The 27,129-nt window shown below is 42.0% G+C and overlaps 1 protein-coding gene across 4 annotated transcripts in view; it reads left to right on the top strand.

Moving 5' to 3' along the window:
• The window catches only part of GRIN2A (glutamate receptor, ionotropic, N-methyl D-aspartate 2A), a 434,662-nt gene extending 409,193 nt beyond the window's left edge, over positions 1-25,469 (top strand). For 2 of the 4 annotated variants that reach the window (XM_011961386.1, XM_011961385.1), the window contains 2 exons: positions 13,689-13,927; positions 20,913-25,469. In XM_011961386.1, the coding sequence (XP_011816776.1) occupies positions 13,689-13,927; positions 20,913-22,712 (2,039 nt within the window). In that variant the 3' untranslated portion in view covers positions 22,713-25,469. The remainder of the gene's footprint in view (positions 1-13,688; positions 13,928-20,912) is intronic. The other 2 variants (XM_011961388.1, XM_011961387.1) reach the window with 2 other exon arrangements.
• The last annotated feature ends 1,660 nt before the right edge of the window (positions 25,470-27,129 follow it).

The raw sequence follows: 27,129 nt of genomic DNA, 5'->3' as shown, positions 1-27,129 counted from the left end.
TAGATTAGCAATAAAGGACTTAACTGCTTCTCCATTGGCCTGTGACCAGATGGTACCATAAAAATTAGACTTGTTTATTTCCCTCCTAATTTTAACTAGAGACGTATTTGGAATAATAATGGAACAGTACTTACTTAAGAAACAGATAAAATCCATAAATATCCTGGAGAGCCATTGACTCTTCCTCAGTGTTAAAACTCCAGGGGATTTTATCTGCGTAAATTTGCAGTGATTTCCCTAACAGTCCTGTTGAGATTCAGAATCTTAGTGTCTGTTATCAATCCAACACCAGGATGAGTACAAGGTCAGCATGCCAGGCCCATGCCTGACAAGCATTGAATTGCTCAAACCAGGGAAAGTCAAATGTCAAGAGAACCATCAAAGTGGAAATAAGACATAATGAATGGCTTGTTGGTAAGTCAAACATTGATGTCACATAGGCTCGTGCAAGATTTATGGGATGGATAAAGAGTGGCCCCAAATCCCTCTCAGTCTATATTTTTTAAACGCTTTCATTTGGAAATGCAATGTATTATATATACAGTGGTCCCTCAGTATGGTGAAGGATTGGTTTGAGGACCTCCTACAGACACCAAAATCTGTGGATGCTCAAGTTCCTGATATAAAATGGTGTAGCATTTGAATATAATCCATGCACATCTTTTCTTATACTTTAAATCATCTCTAGTTTACTTATAATACCTAATGCAATATAAATGCTATCTAAATAGTTGTTACACCATATGGTTTAGGAAATAATGACAAGAAAAAAAAGTCTGTATATGTTTAGTGCAGACACCATTTTTTCCCCTAAATATTTTCAATCCATGATCATTTGAATTCACAAATACAGAAAGAACTGAATATACATATAATCACCCCGACCTATAACTTTAACATAATTGTTTTTAATTTAGATATTATCTCCTGATCCGTGTTGCTTGCAGACACGTTTCTTTAAATAATTATAATTATTGGTTATATACACTTTTATATTCCATGATTTTTCACTTATTATTACATTTTAAGCATTCTTATGTAACTACATTATCTGCTTTCACAATTATTTTGATTTTTTGCTTGAAGTATCATCTTTATTAAACCAGAAACCATTACATTATTTTCCAAATGCTACACATTTTGGTATTTTGCTAGTAGAGATAATGATGGAAGAAATATCTTCATGCCTATTTCTTTTTTCTTTTGAACTATTTGCAACAAACTCTTAGATGTCAAATTTAAAGGGCTAATAGTTCCAAAGATCTCTGGGAGTCTTGATATATAGCGTCATTTGATGCCTAAAAGGTTTGTTTCCCCTGGATGCAGTGACTCATACCTGTAATCCCAGCACTTTAGGAGGCCAAGGTAGAGGGATTGCTTGAGCCCAGGAGTTCAAGATCAGCCTGGGCAACATGGTGAGACCCCATCTCTACAAAAAATAAAAACATTATCTAGGCATAGTGGCATGCACCTGTGGTCCCAGCTACTTTGGAGGCTGAGGTGGGAGGATCCCTTGAGCCTGAGAGGTTGAGGCTGCAGAGAGCAGTGTTCCTTCCACTGCACTCTAGCATGGGTGACAGAACAAGACCCTGTCTCAAAGAAAAAAAACTTTTGTTCCCATCTAAAGTACTAGTGATAGTGGATCAATATACCAATGTTACCACGATCTAGCAGCATTAGGCATTACAGTTCTTTTTGCTATTTTAGAAGGTACAACATGCTATCTCTTGTATATAAATATAAAAAGTTATTTCAAGTTCATGTTTTGATTGGTTAAATCAGAATTCTGCAAACTATGACCCATTGTGTGTTTTTTATAAATAAAGTTTTATTGGAACACAACCACACTCATTCCTGTATTATGTATTGTCTATGGCTGTTTTTGTGCTACAAAGGCAGAGTTGAGTAGTTGTGATACAGACCGTATGGCCTGTAGTGCCGAAAATGTTTACTAATTGGCCCTTTACATAAAAAAAAAAATTACTGACCTCTGGCTTAAACAATAAAAGTGACATGTTCTTTTGAAACAATTCCAACAATTGGAAGAATTTAACTAAACATGACTCATATCCCCTTATCCTTAAAGAAATTTTCTCTTTTTGTAAAGAAGTTTCACACTTTAAAAAAAAAATTTTATTTTTCTCTCTGGTTTAGAAAGTCTGTTTTCTTCAGCTTTCCTTATTACCTCACTTAACCCCCAAAGTTAAAGAATACTTATACCTGTACTATGCCACTCACCGTTTTTTTCTATTTGTTACCTTCTATAAACTGTGACATACATTCATTATATTACACAAATCCCAATGTCCAGTTAATTTGTATACAGCTGTGCAACTGCCACCCAGATTGAGCTATAAAATGTGAGCAGTATCCTAGAAAGCTTCCTCGTGGCCCCTACCAGCCAGTACTGCCCCCAAAAGTAATCAACATTCTGTCCTCCGTGACCATGGGGTGTTTTTTGCCTTCTTTTGACCCTCAAATAAATGGTGGAATCATACAACATGTATTCATTGATGTCTCTTATGACATTAATATATATTACTACATGTAATCACAGCTCATTATTTTTTTCATTGCTGGGTGGTATTGTACAAATTTATCGGTTTTGCTGTTGATGGGCATTTATATCACTTTTAGTTTTTGTCTGCTTTGGATATTTTTATACCTTTTTTGTGCACAAAGGAACTTATCGGTTTGGAAATATACCTAGGAATGAAATTGAGGGTAATAGAGCGCGTCTACTGAGCTTTAGTAGATACTGTGAACCACTGTTCCAAAGACGTAAACCAATTTACATTCCCGCCAGCAGCGCATGTAACTTCTCCAATTTCCAAGTGCTCCTTTTCTACCTTCTGTGAGAGGTAAAGCTGGCTTATGCAACTGAACTCTAGGTGTCTTCATCAGTGGCTGTGTGGTTGGCTGTTGCTGTATGATCATAACCAATCATTTAGAGATCCAGATTCTTTCCCCAACATCCACATTGCCTTATTTTGTGACCTTGGTTCATGTAGCCTGACCTCCGATTTAGCATCAGTACAATGGGGGCAGAGGACTGTGGAGTCTGCCCCACCTACTTTCCTGAGTTAGAATTGATATCTAGCTTTTCTCCCACCCCCATGTGCTCTTCCGCTCATCCTTGGCCACGATCTCACCCCATCTGGTGCCTTAGACTTGGGATAAGGAAGAGGAGGTGAGAGGAGAACCTCCATACCTGGGGAGGGGGAAGATGTCATCAAAGGGAGAGCTGAGAGCTCTCCTAAGTCATAACCCAGCCCTGCACACCACCCCTATGACCCTCTGTGGAAAGAAAAACAGGGTCTTCCTTCTGCTTTAGTTACAGATGGTTCTGACAGCTGATATGGGGTCTTTTCTGTAATAAGATTTATTTCTCACTTTCCGTCCTTCTCCATTCCCCTTCTTCTTTCTCCTCCTCCTCTTCCCTGTCTTCTTTTCTTTCCTTTCTACTCTCTCCTTCTCTTTTCATTCCACAACCAAGTCTCCGGTGCCCATTAAGCTCCTTGTGTATACTAAGCAATGGGGAATAGTGATCAAATGGAAGTGATCCATTTTGCTTCTGGATTTTACAGCTTCGGAGAACTTGTTGACAACACTTCAATAAAAAAGAACCTGAAAAGCAGTGAGATCATTTTAGTTGCTGAAAGGAAGGAGCTATTTCTTGGCACGTAGAACTGAACAACACAGCACAGGTTGCCTTGGCGTTACAAGTGAAGCATCACACCCAAATGGCTCAAGCCCCTGGCCAGAGATAAGAACTCAGAGGCATCTCCCCCAGCTGGGAGACCAAGCTCCATGCTTTCCCACTACTTCCTTTAAACGGATCATTCAGGCATTTGCCTGCAAACTTAAAGTGACCCGCACCCTATTTCCTTTCATGTACTACTAGTTGCCACATTCTCTCTTTCTCGGGTTGACTCTTCATTTTTGCCTTGTGTGACGCAGGCAAACTGTCCTCTTGATTCATTTTACCTTGGATGTGCAAGTAATACATCTTTGAGCTTATTTTCTATATTGTGGTGTATTGAATTTGCATCTTTAATCTGAAGAACTAGGAACTGCTGCAGACTGGGTTTTCCCTTGGGGAGACTACAGCGTTGGGCTTCTAGTGCCAGAGTGATGATCAGGCAGACATAAACTGAACATAGGTCAGACAAGAGCTGCAAGAGCATCATGAGTTATAAACAAGTTCCTCCTGGGAGAGATCTCCTGGTCATGGATAAGAAAACTAGGCATGAGACTGTCTATGAGGTAAAAGAAGCATCCTGTGAAAGACACATGTAAACACCCAGATTTATCTCCCCTCATTGACCATTAGGGCAGAGTTGTTAGCTGCTGTAGTACTGGAACCCCAGTTTAGCTAGGGGCTGTCAAAACAGCATGGGATCCGAAGTTACTGCTATCTTTTTTTTTCTTAAATCTATATATGTTTAAAACACAAGAACCCCTTTGTGATATTAAAAAGTCCTCATATTCTTCACATAAGTCATCAGGTTTTGAGGACTATTGATTGAGAAAATATGCAATGGCAAAAAGTCACTATGAATTCATTTGTGCTCAAAAATGCATGTGCCTTTTAAGCCATGTCAGCTTCACCATCTCTATTTGTGTGAGGCAAATTGGTTAAGCAGATTCCAGAAGAGCTTGGTATATAATAAGATTTCCTGGATTCCTACAAGGTTTCTGCCATCCCACTTCAAAGAATTATATCTCTCCAACTTCATCCAGTAATGGAAAATTGTGACCATGTGTATTGTTTGGTGTTTGATAGAGTTGTCCAATCCTCTATTGTTCAATCCTCTTTTTAATTTTTCTTCTGAAAGAGACACTGGTTGGGAAGTGCACAAGTTGTAGTTGGGTTTTTTGGTTTTGGTTTTTGTTTTTTTGAGACAGAGTTTCACTCTTATTGTCCAGGCTGGAGTGCAGTGGTGCGATTTCGGCTCACCGCAACCTCCACCTCCCAGGTTCAAGCAATTCTCCTGCCTCAGCCTCCTGAGTAGCTGGAATTACAGGCACCCACTACCATGCCCAGCTAATTTTTTGTATTTTTAGTAAAGGCAGGGTTTCACCATGTTGGCCAGGCTGGTCTTGAACTCCTGACCTCAGGTGATCCACCTGCCTTGGCCTCCCAAAGTGCTGGGATTACAGGCGTAAGCCATTGCACCCGGCTGGAGTTGGGGGATTTTATGGTTGGGAACCTGTGTGCATAAAATCCCCCAACTCCTTCCAACTTGTGCAGCTAATCACATGGCCTGTGAAATCCTGCAATGTGACAAGTAGCAATAAACTTGACAATACTCAGGCTTCATCCATGGAGCAGAAACCTCAGTTGGAAGGTGGCGGCGAAACATTTATGCCAAAGACAGCCTGTGCCTGCCTCTAACTGGATACATTTAAGCCTAGCCCTATTTTTATTTTGGTTTTGTGACTTCTCAGCATTATACAGAAATGGAATATTCTGACATTTAAATAAGGAATATTTATCTCCCAAATTCAATCTATTTGTGTCCAGAATCTTGTACTATTTCCTATCACCACCACCATCAAAAGTATTTTTTCTCTTCAGCAAATAGTTCAGTGACCCTCTGAGATCATGAGAACAGAGGTCGTAGGCTCCAGAATATTATTTCTGAACCCGAGGTTACTTGGGTCTTATTTTTCTCTAGCTCATTTTTTTTTCTTGTTTGTCAGATTTATTGGGTCTTTGTTTTGTCCTTTTGAGAGTTTTTAAATTTGTCTTTAAAAAAACATAGGTGTTGGGTCACCATGAGGAAGAGAGAAAGGAATGAGTTGCTCATTGCTGCATCTGGGAGGGTGGACTTGCGTCACATGGCTTTGAGTCAAGACGGTGGAATTAATGAAGCTAGGCCCTCAAGGTCGAAGCTCAGATGGTCTAACTGATCTTACTCGGCTCCAAGACCACAGACCACATCCCTAAATCTGATATGCAACTTCCTTTCATCTACAGGACAACTGGGTAAGGAGAGGATTTGGCCCTAATTCTGTGTCCCCCCATGCCATCCTCAATTGCAGGACCACCGTTCAGAACTCACAATGACCGAGTCTGTTGTCATTGAGAACACGAGCCTGCCAATGAATCTGTGCCCTAGATTTCCCATAAAAAAGTTGTTCCTTTGCCATTTCCAATTCCAATCGGGCTTCTGAGAAGCCCAAAGTACCCACCCCCTGGGCAACACATGAAACAGGATGGAAATGGGGTCAGTTAGCCTCTCGGTGTTCACAGCAAACCCTAACGAGATCAGCAGCAACAACCTTCTGACGTCTTTCAGCTATAGATGGAAGTCTATTCCCTGTGGGAAAGCACCAGGCTCTATCGCTGGGATCTTTGATTGGAACATACTTGCCCAAGAGCCAGCCTTGATTTCTTGGTTTCAGAATCTATGCCTCACCCCTTTGCCTGGGGCTTCTCAAATTTCTTCCTTTCTTGAGCTCTGATTGATCCTCAGATCTGTGGATCACAAACTAATCAAGGAGGCAGGAGCCTTGTGTTATCCACAGTTGGTGCAATGTTATGAACCACATGTGCCAAGACCAGTGCCACAGATCAGGGGTACAAGAGAATAAGACAAGATTCCTGCCCTGAATAAACCCACCTCCCAGTGACAATTATATTCCAGTGTGACAAATTCTATAAAAAAAAAAAAAAAATCCAGGATGTCATGGTAGAGGAAACCATGGCCTCGTATTTACATTCCTGTTCATTCAGGGAAGACTTCCTGGAGGTGGAGACTTCTGAACTATATGCCAAAGATAGCTATTGCCAAGTTTTCAGCACAATACCATGCAGCTGGTATATCCAGAGTAGACTGTAATGGGTGATGATGATATTGGTGACAGTTTACAATGAATCCTTGCGAGCAGTTTCTTGCAAGTGGGTTTCTCCCAGTCACTACGTAACCTCGGAACAGGAAAGCTTAAGCTGCATCTTCTATCTGACTCTGAAATCAGGACAGGACTCTAATAGTGACTGTGTCACCCAGATAGAGTTGACTGGTGACCTTCCTCCACATGATAGCACCATTGTACACATTTGCAGTTTGAATGAGACATTTCACACTCATCACAGCTTCCCTTCTATTGTATGTGAGGAGACACTGGATTTCCAATCAGGGGACCATGACTGGAGAAACATGAGCAACAACTGAAGAATCTTGGGTCCACTAAGAAAATAGTTGGGTGTTCACTATAGATGTACATCTGACGGCCTTACTGTTCCCTGGGTACCCCAGACTTCTTAGCATGAAAATTGAGTTCTTAGCATTCTGGCTTCTAATCCTCAGGCTCCTCCTTTGATCCCTTCTTCTTTCCAGAAATCCTGAACTGCTCTCTTATCTCAACACTCCCTGTTTCTTCCTGCCTCCAGCCCTGTGCAAATCCAGTCATCTCATTTTGCCATAACTACTGGTTTCATGACTCTCTCTCACAGAAATGAGCTCTTAGAGGCCAAAGACTATCTGTAATTCATCTCTATGAAATTCATCTCTATGAAAATACAAAGATGCTTGCCACATGTTAAGTGCTTTAGAAATATTCTCTTTTCAGTGAATGAATGAATGAGTAAAGAAAAAACAAATGAAGTCCTCAGAAAACCAAAAAGCAGCAGCTTCCTTGACCAGACATGAAATAGAACATGGAACTCAGCTTCTCAGAACCCCATACTCTCTCTTTTCATACCATCACTGCCTTGGGTCAGGTGCTTTGGCAAGAAACCAAGAAAAAAAAATATGTAGACGTGTGCCTGTGGAAGCTGATTTTAGAAGATACGTTTCAGCAAATTTTGGACAAAGCCTAATGGGTACAGGTTCAAAATGGATTTTTTCACATTGACCTCAGGGGAGAGGTACTTGGGAAGTTTGAAGGCTAGTCACATTGCTTGCTATAAAGTCTGTTCCCGAAAACTGCAGTTCTTCTGGAAGTGCTGAGAATGAGTCAGGGCAAATAGAGAAATGATTTCTCTCATTTTGGATATAACAGAGTCTCCATGGGGAGCTGAACCTGCTCCCTGGACTTGCATTCTTGGAATCATAGATAGAGAGAGTTAGAAGGGCACAGAGAGCATTATGTGGTCCATCCCACCCGCCAGCTTCCCTGATTTCAGGCAATAATAATATCTCCAGAAATACTTATTTTGTAATTAGTGTATGCCAGGCACTGTATGTATGCAACATCATTTAATTCTAACAAAGCTCCTATAAGATAAATACTGTTGTACTCCCATTTTCTAGATATTAAAACTGAAGCTTAGAGTGATTGAGCAAATTCTAACCTCTGTGCACCTGCGTGCCCTCATCTGTAAAATAGACCAGTCACATTAAGGTTACATGAGTTAATTTTTTAAAACTCTAGTATAGTACCTGAAGGACAGTCTATTTTATATAATTTTGTTAAATAGAAAAATAGATACATGAATGGATGAGTAGTTGGATAGATTAAGTAGAGTGGCTGGACCATTATCAAAGAGCCAGTACATGTGGAAGGCAAGAGTCTAATGCAGGCCATCTGACTCAGATATTGACTGTAGTATACCTCCATGTTACTATCAAGACCTTACCAGATGATTGGATGTGCTTCCCAAAATCTTCAGGGAAAGGTGCTTTCTTTTATACCTCATTCTAGTGTTTTCTACCTGAAACATTCTTTCTTGTAATTTGCTGGACAGTATCTAGTTGAATTTTCTTTCATTCCTTTTTACAAATATAAAACCCCTGGCTTCCTCCTTGCCAGTGGGTGGATGGGTAATGGCATAAACTCCTGCACTGTCTGCATCCTGTCTGTACCTTTTGTCTAAGCAGCCTTCTTACAGACTCACCCAAGCAGCCAATGGAAGCAAGCTGGAGACACACACAACACTGCCTCAATTATTCTTGCCTGTTCCCTTTTAGATTCTGCATCTCTCTGACGGTTGACACCTGAAACTCTATTACTCTGTCTTTTAATGTTGCAAGCATTAGGAAAAGAGTGACCTTGACACCTTGCTCCTTCTACTGAACTTATAGCTTTCCTCAGGATGGTGCAGAACTAAGTGGTTGGCAGAGATACTTGTGGCTGGAAACATCTCCCCTGAAAACAGATACAGAAAGAACAGGTGCAAGTTCCCATGGGCACAAAGAAGTTCTGCAAATGTGCATGAGCTTACTGTCATTGGAGGAGGTGGAAACACAAAAGGAGAGGGCTCTGAGCATTACGTGGGGACCAGTCCTCCCCGGTGGGGAGACAAAGGCAGTGTGGTTTGACTGCAACCCCAAAACTTCCCAGGCTCCATCTGTTCCCAGGAGAGCATTTAGCTTGTGTCTTCCCAGCAAGAATGAGTCTGCCTCAGGAAAGAGATTTAATTGTCCCATTTACCAGCTCTGCTTCACAAGATCACAGCCTTTTTAATAGGAGAAACTGACAGCAGAATGAATATCATAGAGCCACTCCTTGGAAAAATGACATTTGATGCTTCACCCTACCTAAAGGATGCACATTTCCCAGCCTTTTACTCTCAAGCCCACTGCAAGTTCCCCTTTGCTTTGTATTCCATCTATTTATATGGCGGAATAACTCACTAAACAAATTTGAACACTTCTGCAATGCTGCCCAATTTAAGCCTGGGGATATAAGAAAAGAAACAGAAACAGAAAATATGGATTCAATGCTCACTACGTGCTGCAGGCCATGAAAAATATCAAAACCATAAAACATGGTCCCTGATCTCCCTCCAGGAGATTACAATATACTTGAGTAAATTAAAAATGAAATAAGAAAGTATTTGAACTACAGTTCAGTACACTAGTCAAAGAGGGCCACGAGGCAGGAAATGATTGATTTGAAAATGATTGGAACAGGCTGTAATTGGTAATGAGAAATGTGCATTTGCTCTTTTTTTTTTTTTTGAAATTGGAGTCTGCTTTACCAGGTTGACTTCCTCTAAAAAGAGGTATTGTTTGGGCAAAGGGCAGAAGGAAATCTTTTTATTTACATTCTGAAAGGAATCAAGATGATGTTTCTTACATCAGACTGTCCTCCTTACAGGCTTACAAACCTGGCTTTCTTTGGGGTAACACCGAAAGGAAGATGTTCTGGGAATCTGATGAGTCATAGCGAGCAGACCCATTTTTGTGTCCTCACAGACTCCAAAGGGTCTGAGCACAGTGGCTCACGCCTGTAATCCTAGCACTTTGGGAGGCTGAGCCAGGTGGATTGCTCGAGCCCAGGAGTTTGAGATCAGCCTGGGCAAGATGGTGAAACCTCATCTCTAGTAAAAATACAAAAAGTTAGCACAGCATGGTGGCGTGTGCCTGTCGTCCCAACTGCTTCGGAGGCTAAGGTGGGAGGATCACCTGAGCCCAGGAAGTTGCTGCTGTAAGGAGTTATGATCGCACCACTGCACTCCAGCCTGGGTGACTGGAGTGAGACCCCATCTCAACAAAACAAAACAAAATACCTCCAAAGGGAGGGGGAAGTCAACAGCACATTGTATTTCGAAAGGAATGGCATTGGTGTTTTTGTGAGAAGAGGGAGCAGTCATGCAGGTCTGAGGTACATGGTGGGCAGAGAAATCTGGATGAGTTTGAGATAGTGTTGGTGGACAGTGAGATATTATTTCAAAGTCTCCCATGACCTTTGTGATTGTGTGGAAGCATGGGAGGCTGTTGGAAGAAAAGGAATTGAATCAAGATACCCTCTTCTCATCCCTTTACCTACACGACTGATTGACCAGCACCCATTTTTGTGTGTGAGAGACTCGGAAGGGGATGGATTTCCTATTTTGTAAAAAACCTCATTAGCATGTATGCTTTTTTCTGGTTAATACATTCGAGACCTTTCAGGAGTCACTTAGTCTGTAAAAGAAAACTAGGAAAATCTCTGTCCATCAAAGTGAAGAAAATGCAAGGAGGTTTACCATCTGTTTGAAGCTCTCGGTAAGAAAGTAAAGCCCAAACGAGCATGTGAGTTCAAATGCATGCTACTTAAATGGTGTAGTAATCAAAGTAAAAATTTTTCCATACAAAAACTCATCCATTGAAAATTCCTGGAACCATGGAACCGTGGCAGAAGCAAACCCAGAAACTCTCTGTAGGGATGTTTCTATAGCCTAGTGTTCTTGGGAGTCCCATGGGGCTTAGAGGGAAAATAATTTGGCAGAAGATTAGCTCATGGTCAAAAGTTACAGATGTCACAAGGAAGTAACCCACCATGAGAGTCAGAACACGCAGCAAACAGAGGGATGCGAATCCCAAGAACTAAGGTGGGGGTTGGGGGAGTCATCTGAAAGACTAGAGGTTTAAAACTATTAAATATATAAAAGTTTTGAAAATCATAAAAGGGTAGGATATTATGACAAAAAGAACAGGCAGAACTGTAAAAAAACCAAATGAATATCACAATTAAAATAAAATTAAAACATAAACCTAAACATTACTAACAAAAGAATAAATTAATGTGAAAATATATCTATTCGAAATCACCCAAATGCAGCACAGAGAGAAAAAAGAATGCAAATATTAAATCAAGGTAAGTAGCCTAGAGGAGAGAAGGAAAAGGTCTACAGTATTTTAAAGTTTTCAGGAAAAAAAAAAAGATGGGACTATTAGATGCCATTAGGGAACTGCGAATTGAAACAATGAGCTAGCACTACATCCCTGTGAGAGTGGCTAAAACCCCAAATACTAACACGAACACTGACAGCGATAAGGGTGGTGAGGACTTGGAGCAACAGGAGCTCTCTCATTCATTGTTGATGGGAGTGCAAAATAGTACAGCCACTTTGGAAGACAGTTTGACAGTTTCCTACAAAGCTGAAACACATACTTACTGCATATTCTAGCAATAATGCTCCTAGGTATTTACCCAAACGAATTGTAAAAACTGTACCACCATAATGCAAGAGATTAATAGGGAAAACTGAAGGGAGCGGGGAGAGGTAGTATATGGGAATCTCTGTACTTTCTGTTCAGTTTTTCTGTAACTATAAAACCACTCTAAAAAATAAAATCTATTAACTTTTTAAAAAAGATATGATGGGGAGAAGTAATGTTCAAAGGCACAGTAGGTGAATTTTTGCCAGAACTAAAGTTGTAAGTATTCAAATTGAAAAATCATACTAAGTCCAGAGCTGAACCAATGAAACAAACCACACCTAGACTTCACACTAAAGACAAAGTGAAATTCTCAAAAGCAACTGGAGAGAAAATATAGATTACATAGAAAGTAACGACAATAAGATGATTAGCCAACTTTTCAACAACTGCCATCCAGATCAGAAGAAAATTTAACATCTTCAAAAGGTCAAGGAAAAATAATTGTTAACTTTGATTTTTATATTCAGCCATATCATTCAAGAATGAGAACAAACCAAAAACAATACATGCTAATTTCACACAACTTAAAGACCAATATTAAATCAATCATCGTGATTGACTTCTTCAAAAAGAATTGATATACACATTCAGAGTACTTCCTTAATTTTTCTCAGCATGTCCCCATTACATCTTAGACATCATGTATATACATATACATATAAAACATACTTTTCATTTAACATATGCATCTTCCTTGATTTTTACTGTCCTTGAAAGATCATTTTTAAAGGCTGAATTATAGTCTAAGTACCATAGTTTAGTGAATTGCTAGACAGTTAGTATATGATTGCTAGATGTTTAGATCAGAGGATTTTCTCCTAAATGGCAACTGGATAAAATGCACATAAAAGAGAGAGAATAATTCTAAGCATGCCTACTGTTTTCTTCCCCCATTGGAAAAACCACCTGGTTATTTAATTGCCTACTGAAGTTACGGGGTGGGGATACTTTAGTTTGCAAGGGTCCATTCAGAGCCAGCTGGATGTCTCATTTCAATTAAAGTTTTGTGCTCTAAGTATACTGCTCACGTGTGACTTTTCTAAGTAATCCTGAATGTTCTAAACAGAAAAAAAAGAAATATATTTGAGGATTGCCATAGGCCAGGCACTGTGTTAGGCATTTTCTTCACAACAATAAATAGTAGCAAACATACTACTTATGAAAGTTACTATGATCTGGGTTCTTTAGGGATTTTACACATTCTTATGTCATTTGATCCTCATGGCAACTCTGTAGAGGAAGTAAGTTCTATTATTATGCCTATTTCACAGACAGGATAACTGTAGCTCTGGGGCCATGCGGCTAGCAGATGATGAAGTCAGAATTGCAATGAAGTCTTTCTGTTGTCACATTCTGCGCTTTTATTCCCATGTCTTGTTCAAAGCTTGGGTGAGTGTTGGGGGCAGGGGTAGGAGAAAGCAAGGTCAGAAAAACATAATAATGACCAAAAAAAAAGACAAAACTCCAAAAACCGAAACCAAAACCAGGAACTAAGTTATATATATTATGTATGTATATAATACATAAATATATATTAATAGAGAATAACCTTGCTGTACTCTGTTTGCTATATATATATATGTTCTCTATTTTTATATATAAATTTCATCACTGCAACAATACTAGGTAGGCTTTGTAATCACTATTATCTTCACTCAAAAAGTGACCAAATGGAGAACAGCAAACTCAGAAACTTGCCTTATGGTTACATAGCTGTGAGTTGAACATCGTCTGTTCCAAACCCAGAAGCGTCTGCCCCAAAGTGCACGTTCTGGTCCTCACTGCCTGTGAATGTTGTGTCCTGTCTAGGTGAGATGGAGGAGCTGGAGACTCTGTGGCTCACGGGGATCTGCCACAATGAGAAGAACGAGGTGATGAGCAGCCAGCTGGACATTGACAACATGGCGGGCGTGTTCTACATGCTGGCTGCGGCCATGGCCCTTAGCCTCATCACCTTCATCTGGGAGCACCTCTTCTATTGGAAGCTGCGCTTCTGTTTCACGGGCGTGTGCTCCGACCGGCCTGGGTTGCTCTTCTCCATCAGCAGGGTCAGTACCCCTGGGAGCTGCTTCCTTGCACCACAAGCAGGTTTAGAAAAATGCGTGGGTTCTTGACATCTCAGTGGGGTCTGCACTTCCTCCCCTTACCAGCCCTTTTTGGGCTTGTCAAAAGTGCATCCAGATTTTGTGCATTCATAAGCCAGGAGTTGCAAACCTAGATGTCTATGGACGGCAGAAAGGAAATGGGAGTGGGTGCAGCAGGCGGGACCTGAGAAAAAACAGCACAAATGACGTGAGACAGCAGCTAAACCTCAGTATCAAAGTGAGAGAACGATAGGGAATACTGAGGACTGTGGCCAATCGCATAATGTTTGCCTTACCAGTAGCGGGCAGCCATCCTCAACTCCTGCTGAATATTGTCTTAGGGGAAAGTAGGGTCAATATTATCAGGTCTTCTAGTTTTTTAAAAAGAAAAAATGTCATCTGATTTTGCTAGAAACCTTTCCATTTTTAAATATTAGTAACTAATTCCATTTAAAATAAATTTACTAACACTGGGCCAGACACAGCCAGCCTATGGCTTCCATCACTAGTGCTCAGGTATGTTGTATAACACTACTAATGCTGCTATGCAAGATGTTACAATTTGTGTATGCATTGTAACACAACATGCACAACAAAACAAAATCTACTTGCAATGCTGTGCAATATGTATCCACATCTAACAAAACACAAAGAGCATGTGGAATGCAACAGCACATGAAAGGAAACACAGATGTAAAGTAACAGAAGAAAATGCACACATATCAAGCAGAAAACAAAGTATACCTTCAACTCAACATAAACAACAGCACAGAATCCATATCTATCTGCCTTCTTATCTATATATCCATTCATTAATTTTATCCATCTATGCATCCATGTGTTCATCCACTCATCTCTCTTATTTGCCCACTTTGTTTTTTGTTTTGTTTTGTTTTGTTTTTGCCTTGGAAGAACTTCATTGATTAGGATTTAAAAAATGGTGAAAACTTTTTGGTTAGAAACATCTAATTGCAGCAAACCAACACGGCACATGTATACATATGTAAGAAACCTGTACGTTGTGCACATGTGCCCTAGAACTTAAAGTATAATAAAAATAAATAACATCTAATTTTATGTGCTATTGTTTACTGAGAAAGGCAAATAATTGCTTCAGAATAAATTTGTATATTCTTAGCATTTGCTAGTTTCAAGAACTGTGGAGATCTGGAAGGTACACATTAGTTTAGCGAGGAAGATTTATTTTCTCCATTCAGTTGCACTCCAAACTCGGGTTCTGTGCAAATACATATTTCCTAATTAGCTTGATGGCATCTAAACACATAGATTGCTTAAAAATAACAACGTACGTGCATAGAGCTAGGTATTATGCCAACTTTAAGCTAATTCTCCCAGCCAGTTACCAAAGGCGTTTCATATCCAAATGATTCTGGGATTATCACCAAACAAATGCACACTGTTGCGTTTACTTCTAAATCTTGCTTGTTTTTGGAAAAGCATTTCCTCTATCTAAAACACCACTAAGGAAGCCAAGTTGATTTATCAACATTTTAAGAAATGAAGTAAATCCATATCTTCCTTTCCAAAGGATGGAATGGAAGGCAAACTGGGCAGCACAGGGCAGGCATTGTTGGTGGAGTTCCTTGATCAGCTGGAATTTGCACTTTGGCCATTCCATCCCTAGGGGAGAAGAACCCCAAATTTTACGGGGAGCATGTGCTTTTATTTATTATTTTATTTAATTAATGTATTAATTTTTTAAATGGAGCCTCCCTCTGTTGCCCAGGCTAGAGTGCAGTGGCGCGATCTCGGCTCACTGCAGCCTCCACCTCCTGGGTTCAAGCAGTTCTCCTGCCTCAGCCTCCCGAGTAGCTGGGACTACAGGCACCTGCCACACCTGGCTAATGTTTGTATTTTTAGTAGAGACGGGGTTTCACTATATTGGCCAGGCTGGTCTTGAACTCCTGACCTTGTGATCTGCCCACCTTGGCCACCTAAAGTGCTGGGATTACAAGCATGAGCCACTGCACCTGGCCAAGAGCAATGTGCTTTTATGGGAACTTCTGTGCTCCCTTGGGAACTCTCAGACACCATTATTGCTTCAGTGGTTTCAGGGAGCCCTACTTATGGGGACCTTCCTTCTCCCCAGATAATATTTGTCTTTTCAAGTAAGTGCAGCCTGCTGTGTCTAAATAGGAAGATGTCATCCTGAGTGATACTTTCCTGCCTCTCTCATTAATTAGAGGTACTCAAAATAGGCTCAGCCCCTAATGTGGTGCACAGCAAAACTCTACGTTTCTTAAAAAAAAAAAAAAAAAGAGAGAGAAAAGTAAAATGACCTTCCTTTCAGTCAAGGGCTACTGCCACCACTGAAGCTTGTCTTCTGTGGACATTCACACATATGTCATATTACATGTTGGCCTACACAGCACAGAGAACACACATGGAAACAAAAGTGAATTCATTATGTACACACAATCATTTTATTTAACAAAATCTGCAGTGGGGAATTCCCAGGCAAAGAAGCTACTTTCCACAAGCATGAGACACAGAATGAATTATGCGTTATGTGTGGATGAGGACTTGTTACTTCTAATCCTCACAATGCCCTCTGAGGTTGACATGACCAGATCCATCCTGAAATTGAGGCCCCAAAGGTTACCTTTATGGTTTTACTTTATGTTTCCTTAAAGCAACAGGAAACATCTCACTTCATCTATCACACTAGAAAAAGATGTGAAAGAGGGAACTAGTCTGTTTATGCAGCGTTGGGTTGCAGGCTTTAGTCTACTCCAGAATTTAAGTTTTTTTTTTTCTTCTTAAAGACACTGATCCTGGATGCTCTGAAATTTACTCCCTCCCCAAGGCAGGTTTGGTTCTGCACAGAAACTGGATCTCTCTATTACCAGTTATTCTCCTTGCAGCAAGTTGAACATCAATAGATGTAGAGCTATTACCATGCAGCAGACTTACATAGCCCTCCTTACAGGCTCAACATCCCCAGGGAAGCCTCTGCACAGTGCAATGCAAGTACACACCAGAGAGCGTGCATGCCTGGCACTGCAGAGGGAGAAGTCCAGCACTCCAAAAAGGCGTTTGTTTAACATTGGAACCAAGCTTCTCCCAGGGCGGTGGCCCTTGGCTTTTACGACGTCCAAAAATGCATCCTGCCTGTGGGATGCTCTTCACTTTTGTTTTCTCTCCAAAATGCTTTCCCTCCCATGTAGAATAAAATAATTCATTGTCATCAGCAAAAAGAGCTGCCTCCGTGAGGCATGAGAGACACAGCAAGGCCAAAAATGAGGGGAATGAAAACGGGCAGCCTTTCCAGCAAGACCTGATGAGGGAAGCTTGGAGCAGAATGGACAAAGCCTCATGCTAACCCACAATTGGGACCAACGGAAATCAGATGCTTCAGGGATGGGGTCCAGGCTCAAAGGGACTGAGGAGGACATTGCCTCACGGATAATATTCTGAGAGGTCAGGCGCCCTTCAGGAGAGCACAGAAATTTCCTGGAACAACACCTTGAGTCATCAGCACTGGTTTTACCTGACTCTGACCCCACTGCGGGACCAAGAGGGCATCTTCTTTCCACAACCCATACAATGTAGCTGGGAGTCCGGGCGCAGAGGCTCACGCCTGTAATCCCAGCACTTTGGGAGGCCGAGGCGGGCGGATCACGAGGTCAGGAGATGGAGACCATCCTGGCTAACACGGTGAAACCCCGTCTCTACTAAAAAATACAAAAAAAAACTAGCTGGGCGAGGTGGCGGGCGCCTGTAGTCCCAGTTACTCCGGAGGCTGAGGCAGGAGAATGGCGTAAACCCGGGAGGCGGAGCTTGCAGTGAGCTGAGATCCGGCCACTGCACTCCAGCCTGGGCGACAGAGCGAGACTCCGTCTCAAAAAAAAAAAAAAAAAATGTAGCTGGGATCTATAAATAATAGAGAAGAGAAACTAAAGACAGAGCTGTTGCAACTAAGAAAGAAACTCTAGCCCAGGGATTTACTTGGTTCCCAAGGTAGGGTTTGGTCTGCCTGTCTAAGCAGTAAGTCAGAGTGGCTACCAAGAGCAAATCTTACGCAGTAGAGAGTGGCATGCATTTCCTGCAGCTTCAGCCATATGGGTACTGCATGCTTAAGCTCCTGGGAAAAGGACAAGGTGATGGTAAAGAAGGGAAGGTCAGAGATGACTGGGCAGCTTGTCCAGCTCACATGTACTGACCACCTATGGTGTTAGGGGCTTTGTTTGCATTATTTTACATTGCCCTAGTGCCCACCTTAGGAGGGCATAATTCCCATTTTTTAGATGCAGAAACTGAAGCTCAAATAGACGTGGCTTATGCAAGGTCACAGAGCTAATCCATAATGGAGCCAGGACTCACATCTAGTGGATTCCAGGCCTCTGGCTCTTCGTGTTATTCGGGAATATGCATTCCTTCTTCTCAACAGCCCTTCCAGAAGATGGGTCAAATCAGCTGGAGAATGCTGTCACCAAAACCTGGGGTACACCAGCGTGGGCAATATAGCAAGACCCCATCTCTACAAAAAATAAAAAGTTAGCCAGGCATGATGGTTCGTGCCTGTAGCCCTGGCTGCTCAGGGCATTGAGGCAGGAGGATTGCTTGAGCCCAGGAGTTTGATATTGCAGTGAGCCATGACTGTCCCACTGTACTCCAGCCTGGGCAGCAGGGTGAGACCCCATCTCTAAACAAACAACCAATCTGGGGTAGAGAGTGGGTCCACCCCTTTGACTTTTTCCATGGTCTCACCAGGCAGATCAACACCTGGGAACTGCCTTAGCCATGTTGCGTGTGTCCCAGGAAAACCAGGGATGAGAGAGAGCCGTCAACAGCCATCCTCTCATCTCCTGCAACATAACTCATCTCCCTGATCACTTCTGTGGGCCTCCTCCAAATAGAAAGACAGCCAGCACATCTTGGCAGTCAGGAGCATGTTGCTCTGAGGGTGGAGGGGTGGAGGGCAGTTCTTAGAATCTCCAGGTGGCAGAAGGGAGTGTGTTGGAATCAAAGTACAAATTTAGGGGGAAAAATCTTAAAAACTTCTATTTTCATGATACTAACAGGAAGAAAAGGCACAGACCTAGGCTGATTCTGACAAATAGAGTCACACTAATTTTCAACCATAGTGGGAGAATCCCTCTGGGTCAGAGTATAAGATGATTATGTTACAAGGTTAGGTGAGAAAAACATAGGTTAACATAAAAGGTTAAGCAACTCTGTACTATATGAAATACATGACTCATTTGTAAGATTTCCACATCCACAGTCCGGATGCTCTAGCAGCTCTGGAAGCAATGAGGGCAGGGGCAGATGTTATTTTGTGTCAGGACAAACAGCCAACCACACATTATATATAGAAGAAGATCACAGATAAGTTTGCAGGAAGGCAGGAAAGGGTGTAATGCCAGTGCCCTGGGCCTCAGGGGGCCTTCACCAACCATGAAGCCTGGGATGGAGAGGATCAGAGAAAGAGCAGCTCAAACTTGCAACTGTAGGCTTTTGTGTTTACGGTTCCTTGAAGGCTGGAGTAGAAAGACTGTCTACTACAAGAAAAATGTAGCAGTACAAATGAGTTGAGGCTGTCACAGTTCCGTGAGCACCCCTGCAGGGTGAGCTCATCCCCACCATGGAGGACCGATGGAGCCACCATTATCAGAGTCCACAGTTAATCACACAAACTTTCCTGTAGTTTATGCCAAAGTCAGCAGCGACGGCCAATTCTGCCCTACAAACCGCTTCGTAGTTTGGCTCCCTGTCAGCCTTGGGAAGACCAGGTCACATCCTGCAGCCTTGATCTGACTGTTTCCTGTAGGTATGGCTGCTGAAATCTGGGGTATGAGTAGGGAGAAGCAGGGTAGGCCACAGATCAAAATGTTCCAGACGTCCTTTTGCCTGTTATTGTGGTATGAATCAAGGGCTCTTCCCTTGATAACAGTTGAACAGCTATTTTTAAGTGAACGTAAACAATTGTTTTCTAAAAGGAAGAAAGAGTAGAAAATGAGGAGACATATAGATGGAGGTGCTTGTATTTGGACTGCCCAGGATCCCCTAAGTCATTCAGTTCCCTGGATGGATTTAAAGATGGTGTCACTTTGTCACCAGAACTCTTCACTATGACTAGTAACTAAAACCCAGTTCTAGCTACGTTGAATAGACTCACACACAAACAAACATACAAGAAATAGATTGAGTAGATTAAGTAAAAAAATTCAAGGGAGTGGCTCCTGGGGTTCAAACCATGTCTTTCTCTATCCCTTGGGCTCTACTTTTCACTACAATGGCTTCACTGATAGGCTCCCAGCCCCACATGATGGTAAGACTGCAACTCCTTCTATCCAAGCTTCCATATCTATCCCCACAAAAAGAGTATGATGAGTCTCACATGAATTTCATGCTTTCCGTTAGATGAATCAATGTGTGCATGGAGAAGAGATTTTCTGATTGGCCACTTAGGACACATTCTTTGGTTGTTAGCTTTCGCATAACGGTAGGGGTAATTCCAGAAAAGAGTTAACAGTGGATGATCCTTTCATGCTGACTGTGTTTGTCAGTAGTTAACTCTCTGGTGCCTAAACTTCAAAGATGATGCTGGGAAACTTTAATAAAAGCTTGGATTGGTGACCCGGGTGCTGGGAGGCTCAGTTATCTGTCCTTATATGCCACTTTGGAGACACCAAGGCATTGACAGTTGTATGAGCATCGGTTGATACCTTTTCTCAAACTCCATGTGTGACTTTTTGCAAAGGTGTCAGCTAATCTTGAGCCAGAACAATAAGGTAAACCCTATGGTTTGCAACTTGTCTCAGACCTTTAAGAGACATTATCAGGATTCAGACTGAATTTCGCTGTTTCTCCAGGGCTCCTGCAAGAAGTACAAATCTCATCTTTGCAGGTAAAGTTCAAGTGCAAAGTGGTTTCATGTTCACTGCTGCTGCTGCTGATGGTGCTTTATGTTACTCCCCTACAGGGCATCTACAGCTGCATTCATGGAGTGCACATTGAAGAAAAGAAGAAGTCTCCAGACTTCAATCTGACGGGATCCCAGAGCAACATGTTAAAACTCCTCCGGTCAGCCAAAAACATTTCCAACATGTCCAACATGAACTCCTCAAGAATGGACTCACCCAAAAGAGCTGCTGACTTCATCCAAAGAGGTTCCCTCATCATGGACATGGTTTCAGATAAGGGGAATATGATGTACTCAGACAACAGGTCCTTTCAGGGGAAAGAGAGCATTTTTGGAGACAACATGAACGAACTCCAGACATTTGTGGCCAACCGGCACAAGGATAACCTCAATAACTACGTATTCCAGGGACAACATCCTCTTACTCTCAATGAGTCCAACCCTAACACGGTGGAGGTGGCCGTGAGCACAGAATCCAAAGTGAACTCTAGACCCCGGCAACTTTGGAAGAAATCCATGGATTCCATACGCCAGGATTCACTATCCCAGAATCCAGTCTCCCAGAGGGATGAGGGAACAGCAGAGAATAGGACCCACTCTCTAAAGAGCCCTAGGTATCTTCCAGAAGAGATGGCCCATTCTGACATTTCAGAAACGTCAAATCGGGCCACGTGCCACAGGGAACCTGACAACAGTAAGAACCACAAAACCAAGGACAACTTTAAAAGGTCAGTGGCCTCCAAATACCCCAAGGACTGTAGCGAGGTCGAGCGCACCTACCTGAAAACCAAATCAAGCTCCCCCAGAGACAAGATCTACACTATTGATGGTGAGAAGGAGCCTGGTTTCCACTTAGATCCACCCCAGTTTGTTGAAAATGTGACCCTGCCCGAGAACGTGGACTTCCCAGACCCCTACCAGGATCACAGTGAAAACTTCCGCAAGGGGGACTCCACGCTGCCAATGAACCGGAAGCCCTTGCATAAGGAAGAGGGGCCTCCCGACAACGAGCAGTATAAACTCTACTCCAAGCACTTCACCTTGAAAGACAAGGGTTCCCCACACAGCGAGACCAGCGAGCGATACCGGCAGAACTCCACGCACTGCAGAAGCTGCCTTTCCAACCTGCCCACCTATTCAGGCCACTTCACCATGAGGTCCCCCTTCAAGTGCGATGCCTGCCTGCGGATGGGGAACCTCTATGACATCGATGAAGACCAGATGCTTCAGGAGACAGGTAACCCAGCCACCCGGGAGCAGGTCTACCAGCAGGACTGGGCACAGAACAATGCCCTTCAATTACAAAAGAACAAGCTAAGGATTAGCCGTCAGCATTCCTACGATAACATTGTCGACAAACCTAGGGAGCTAGACCTTAGCAGGCCCTCCCGGAGCATAAGCCTCAAGGACAGGGAACGGCTTCTGGAGGGAAATTTTTACGGCAGCCTGTTTAGTGTCCCCTCAAGCAAACTCTCGGGGAACAAAAGCTCCCTTTTCCCCCAAGGTCTGGAGGACAGCAAGAGGAGCAAGTCTCTCTTGCCAGACCACACCTCCGATAACCCTTTCCTCCACTCCCACAGGGATGACCAACGCTTGGTTATTGGGAGATGCCCCTCGGACCCTTACAAACACTCGTTGCCATCCCAGGCGGTGAATGACAGCTATCTTCGGTCGTCCTTGAGGTCAACGGCATCGTACTGTTCCAGGGACAGTCGGGGCCACAATGATGTGTATATTTCGGAGCATGTTATGCCTTATGCTGCAAATAAGAATAATATGTACTCTACCCCCAGGGTTTTAAATTCCTGCAGCAATAGACGCGTGTACAAGAAAATGCCTAGTATCGAATCTGATGTTTAAAAAACTTCCATTAATGTTTTATCCATAGGGAAACATGCATAATGGCCAACGTTCTGGAGGGTAAATGTTGGACGTCCAATAGTGCCCTGCTAAGAGGAAGAAGATGTAGGGAGGTATTTTTTTGTTGTTGTTGGCTCTTTTGCACATGGCTTCATGCCATAATCTTCCACTCAAGGAATCTTGTGAGGTGTGTGCTGAGCATGGTGAGTCCTTAACCAAAAATAACTAACTACATAAGGGCAAGTCTCCGGGATATGCCTACTGGGTATGATGGCAATAATGATGCATTGGATGCCAGTGGTGATGTTATGATTTCCTATATTCCAAATTCCATTAAGGTCAGTCCACCATGTAATTTTCTCATCAGAAATGCCTAATGGTTTCTCTAATTCAGAATAAGCAATATGGTATGCATGTAAACCTGACACAGACAAAATAAAAACAGTTAAGAATGCATCTGCACTGTAGTGAGATTGACATGTGCAAGAGATTAGGATGTGTGGCTCGTAACAGTTTCAGCTTTCTCGTTATGCCTTCCATCACAGCCCAGGCTCACCCCAAGAAGTCCAGGCTCCCCCAAAGAATAGCAAATCAGTGTGTTTGTGGTGACTATGCTACCTTCATTATAGTTCATTTCCAAGACACATCTGGAGCCAAAGGCCCGAGGGACCCTCAGGTGGAGAGAGCTACAGGAATCTCTTTGGATGTTGATGTGTGTTTCTCTCACCCTCGGCTTCGATGGTCTTGTTCAGAGCTGCATAAACTAACACATTTATGTCTCCGAGATCTAAGTGTGGATCTTCTGTCTGTGACACAGTGGCCATTGTAGTTTATCCCGAAGACGCCTATGTACGTAAGTTTGCATTTCCTCCCTTCTGGTGATGACTCAGGGTTGTATAGTATCTGTTGCCCCTTCCCTCCCAGAGTAACCATAACTCGTTCCGTTTCCAAACAGCCATGGTGGTGTCCAATTAGCTGTGTATCGCTTGTCCCAGAGTTGTGAATGTGGTGACATGCACCAACAGCCGTATGTGTACTGTGATCTGTAAGAAGTACAATGCCATCTGTCTGCCGAAGGCTAGCATGGTTTTAGGTTTATCTTCCTTCACATACAGAAATTCTGTTGGACACTCACTTCCATCCCAACCTCCTCAAATGAAAAGCCTTCAAAACATGAAACACTCTTGGATCTACCCTGAGTATCCTCCAAACTGTGGATATAGACTTTAGTGAGACAAGTGATTTCTCCCGAGTTGTTCTCTCTGTTGGTGGCAAACCACTTCATAGCTCCAGCAGAGATGTAGGAAAAATTCCCCAAAGCATTTGTCATTTCTGAATCACCTGCATTATCCCATTCTTACTCTACTCAAACCTGTGCATATATGACATGAAATGATACCCATTTTTTTTTAAGTTAGAGACAGAGAGGGGAATACTTATGCATGGGGAGCCTGTTAGCACAGTGCCTGCCACAAAAAAAAAAAAAAAAAAAAGTGCCCCTGACAAGATAGTTGCTATGTTATGACACTTTATCAGATCAGAATTTTCTAGTTCAAAAATTAAATACCATAAAACCAGCAAATAATATTAACTAAACCTTTTATATAGTTCTACTCTGTTAATTAGTGTATTTCATGTACATGAGTATTTTTGATGTATTTGGGATAACTAGCCATCAGTGTTTGCAGAAGACCTCAGTCTGTTTCGGGCCATGCTACGGAAACACTAAGCTAATGTAGACTCGCCTGACCATTTCCTGGTTTCCTCCTGCATTCTGCTTTACGTTCTTGAAGAAAGGGAGAAAGTGGCAGGTTGAAAAATTATCGCGTTTCTTCTCCTCATGGTGTGCATTCTCTTTTGTAAGTATTATTTTCTTGCATGTGGGCAAGTGCCAGGAATGATTCTCTTAAAGCTCAAGGATGCATGGAATAGCTCCATCTTGGGAAAAGTACACCTGACCTGTAGTGTTCCTATAATGATGAAAAGTGGTTGCAATAAATTTCTGGGTCAGTGGTAGAGAACAGAGGGAGGCAGTGGGTGAGAGGAGCTTCCTTTCATTTTGAAAGGCAGAAGGGGGCTGACTAGGTCTTGGGGATGCATATGCTTGAAAATGACATTTGATTTCCCGGATGCTCTATCTCTGCTGTCCCAAGACCCAGCCATGGAGAAGCCTGGATCGAAGGGCCTGGAATAGTCATCCCAACTTCTGATCCTAAATCTGAATTTCCCTGACTGTGTAGCCTTTTAGCCCTTTCTACCTTCTGCCCTTCCACTGCATTCCAAACCTTTATCCACCCCAGCAAGGATCACCTCCATTTCCTCACAAGTCTGGGATGTTTTGACATGAATGAATTAAAAAGTCTCTCCAGAACACAGAAGAGTGATTTGTTGTCAAGCCGAAGAGGCTTTCTGTCTTCCTCTGGTGTCCTCTAAACCCAGAGGGCTGCCAAATGCCACAGAGACCTCCAGGGAGGCTGAGAGTTACACTTGGATTGACTTAATCGGTGAAAAAGCCTTCCCCTAATAGCAGCATTATTTCTGCTATTAACCCCATACATACATCTCTGGATAAAGAAACTGAAAATGTGGCCTTTGGAATAATCAACAGTAATGTTGCGAAAAAAATCTATATTCTTTTTACTACCCAAAGTGTTTTTATTAAATAAATAATCAGAAATTTTATGCTACACAAAGTTTATGGTTTCCCTTCTCTACTAATTCATTGACTCTTCAATGTGATGATCCCAAGCAAAAAAAGAAAAAAAGAAAAAAAAAATCAACTACTGATCAGATGGTCAATTTCTAAGGAAAAGATATAGAGTTATTCAAAGGTCATCTAAGTTCAGTTTTTGCAAAAAGAATATCGGGAATGTAACGTCCAGTGGTGAATGGAAACCACAGTATGAGAAGTAACAAGAATTAAATAGGAAGCCCTAGACTATGGATCCATCACAGAAGATTCCTGTAACATATCCCAGCTCTGAGGTCTTAGATTTGTGGATGGCAAGGAGCCCAAATCTCTGAACACAAATGCCTGAGTTTCAGCTGGCTTAAGTCAGAACTGGCATCCATAATGATATTTGGTTAATTCTAATTGGTTTTTCCCACTTGAGAAGGACCCAACAGGTCCTCAGATAGGTACACTTAAATGCAGATGGTTGGGTCTCTGTCCAAGGGTAATAGCATGCACATGCAACCAATTTAAAATACTCTGGGTGAGAGAGTTTTCTAGAGCATGAACTGTACTTAAGAAACCTTTCTGCTTCTGGAAGATGAGTTTCATCATCCTTACATCTGCAGGTTCTTAGACCACTTATAGTCTCAATGCTCTGAGCTGGCAAGTCCCTATAGGTCTATCTTTCTGCCAGGGAGACATGCAGGATTATAATCTCACCACACATTACTGTTATGTCCTCTGCAAATCTCTGTGCATTATTTATCTGTCTGCCCAGCACCATGACTGGGCATCCACAGATTACTCTTGATTTTCTCTTCCCTGATTCCCAGGGTGCCAGAGAGTCTTCGTATTCAGCTTTTCTAGTGAAAGCATTAAAATTCACCCATTGCGGCAAAATCTGTCAAATCATTTCACGCTTATTTTCTGGGGAGAAGAAAAAGAAAATTACACCTTGTTTACAAATGAAATAGTTTCACTTAAATGGGACTCTAGCCAAAGCAGTTAATTAGTCAAAAGATCCACGGCTGTCATATAGTCACACATTGTTTATTCTATTTGATATGTCGACCACTGATGTGTATTTAATATTCTTCATCCTTCTCAGGAAATGACAAACGCCCTGAATTATTTGCAAATAGAATTGCTAATGAAAAAGAAAAAAAAAAGTTGATGTTAATTAAATGGTGATTAAAAATGTATCTCCTTTAAATCTAAAAAGTGCAGCTTTCATAATCAGTTGTCATATAGATAAGTACCTTGTACTGAAATCCCTTGCAGTTTAAGACCTAAATAAACACTAATTTGAGAAATCTAAAATACCTTACAGAGGAGCTGGATATATTCGTTAGCATTATGCACATTCCTGTACTGTTTCTTTGTGCATAACTGTCGTGCATGAATCCTTGAAAAGGGGACATGCGTTGTTTCTGAAATGGAGCCTGTTTGTATTAACCACGGCTATAGTAGACATAATTGGACTCAAAGGAAAAGAAGTTCGAGTAGGTGGAAGCTAAATGTGTTGGTTGATATTTAATGAGTGAAGGGTTCCTTGTAAAGGCAATTTTCCTTCCAAAAGTACTGTTTACTTTCACTGGAGACACAATTAGACCTTCCCAGATACCCCATCTCTTTTTGGTGAACAGGGTTGAAAGTGATGTGGGGTCTATACTTGAAAAGTTCTCCCAATATGCAGTTACTGTTTCCCATTCAATCCCTACACATTGTACTGTGTTCATACCT

This window comes from Colobus angolensis, unplaced genomic scaffold (genome assembly GCF_000951035.1).
Source record: "Colobus angolensis palliatus isolate OR3802 unplaced genomic scaffold, Cang.pa_1.0 Scaffold55, whole genome shotgun sequence".
Lineage (NCBI taxonomy): Eukaryota > Metazoa > Chordata > Mammalia > Primates > Cercopithecidae > Colobus > Colobus angolensis.
This window is presented reverse-complemented; position numbering and strand designations above follow the sequence as displayed.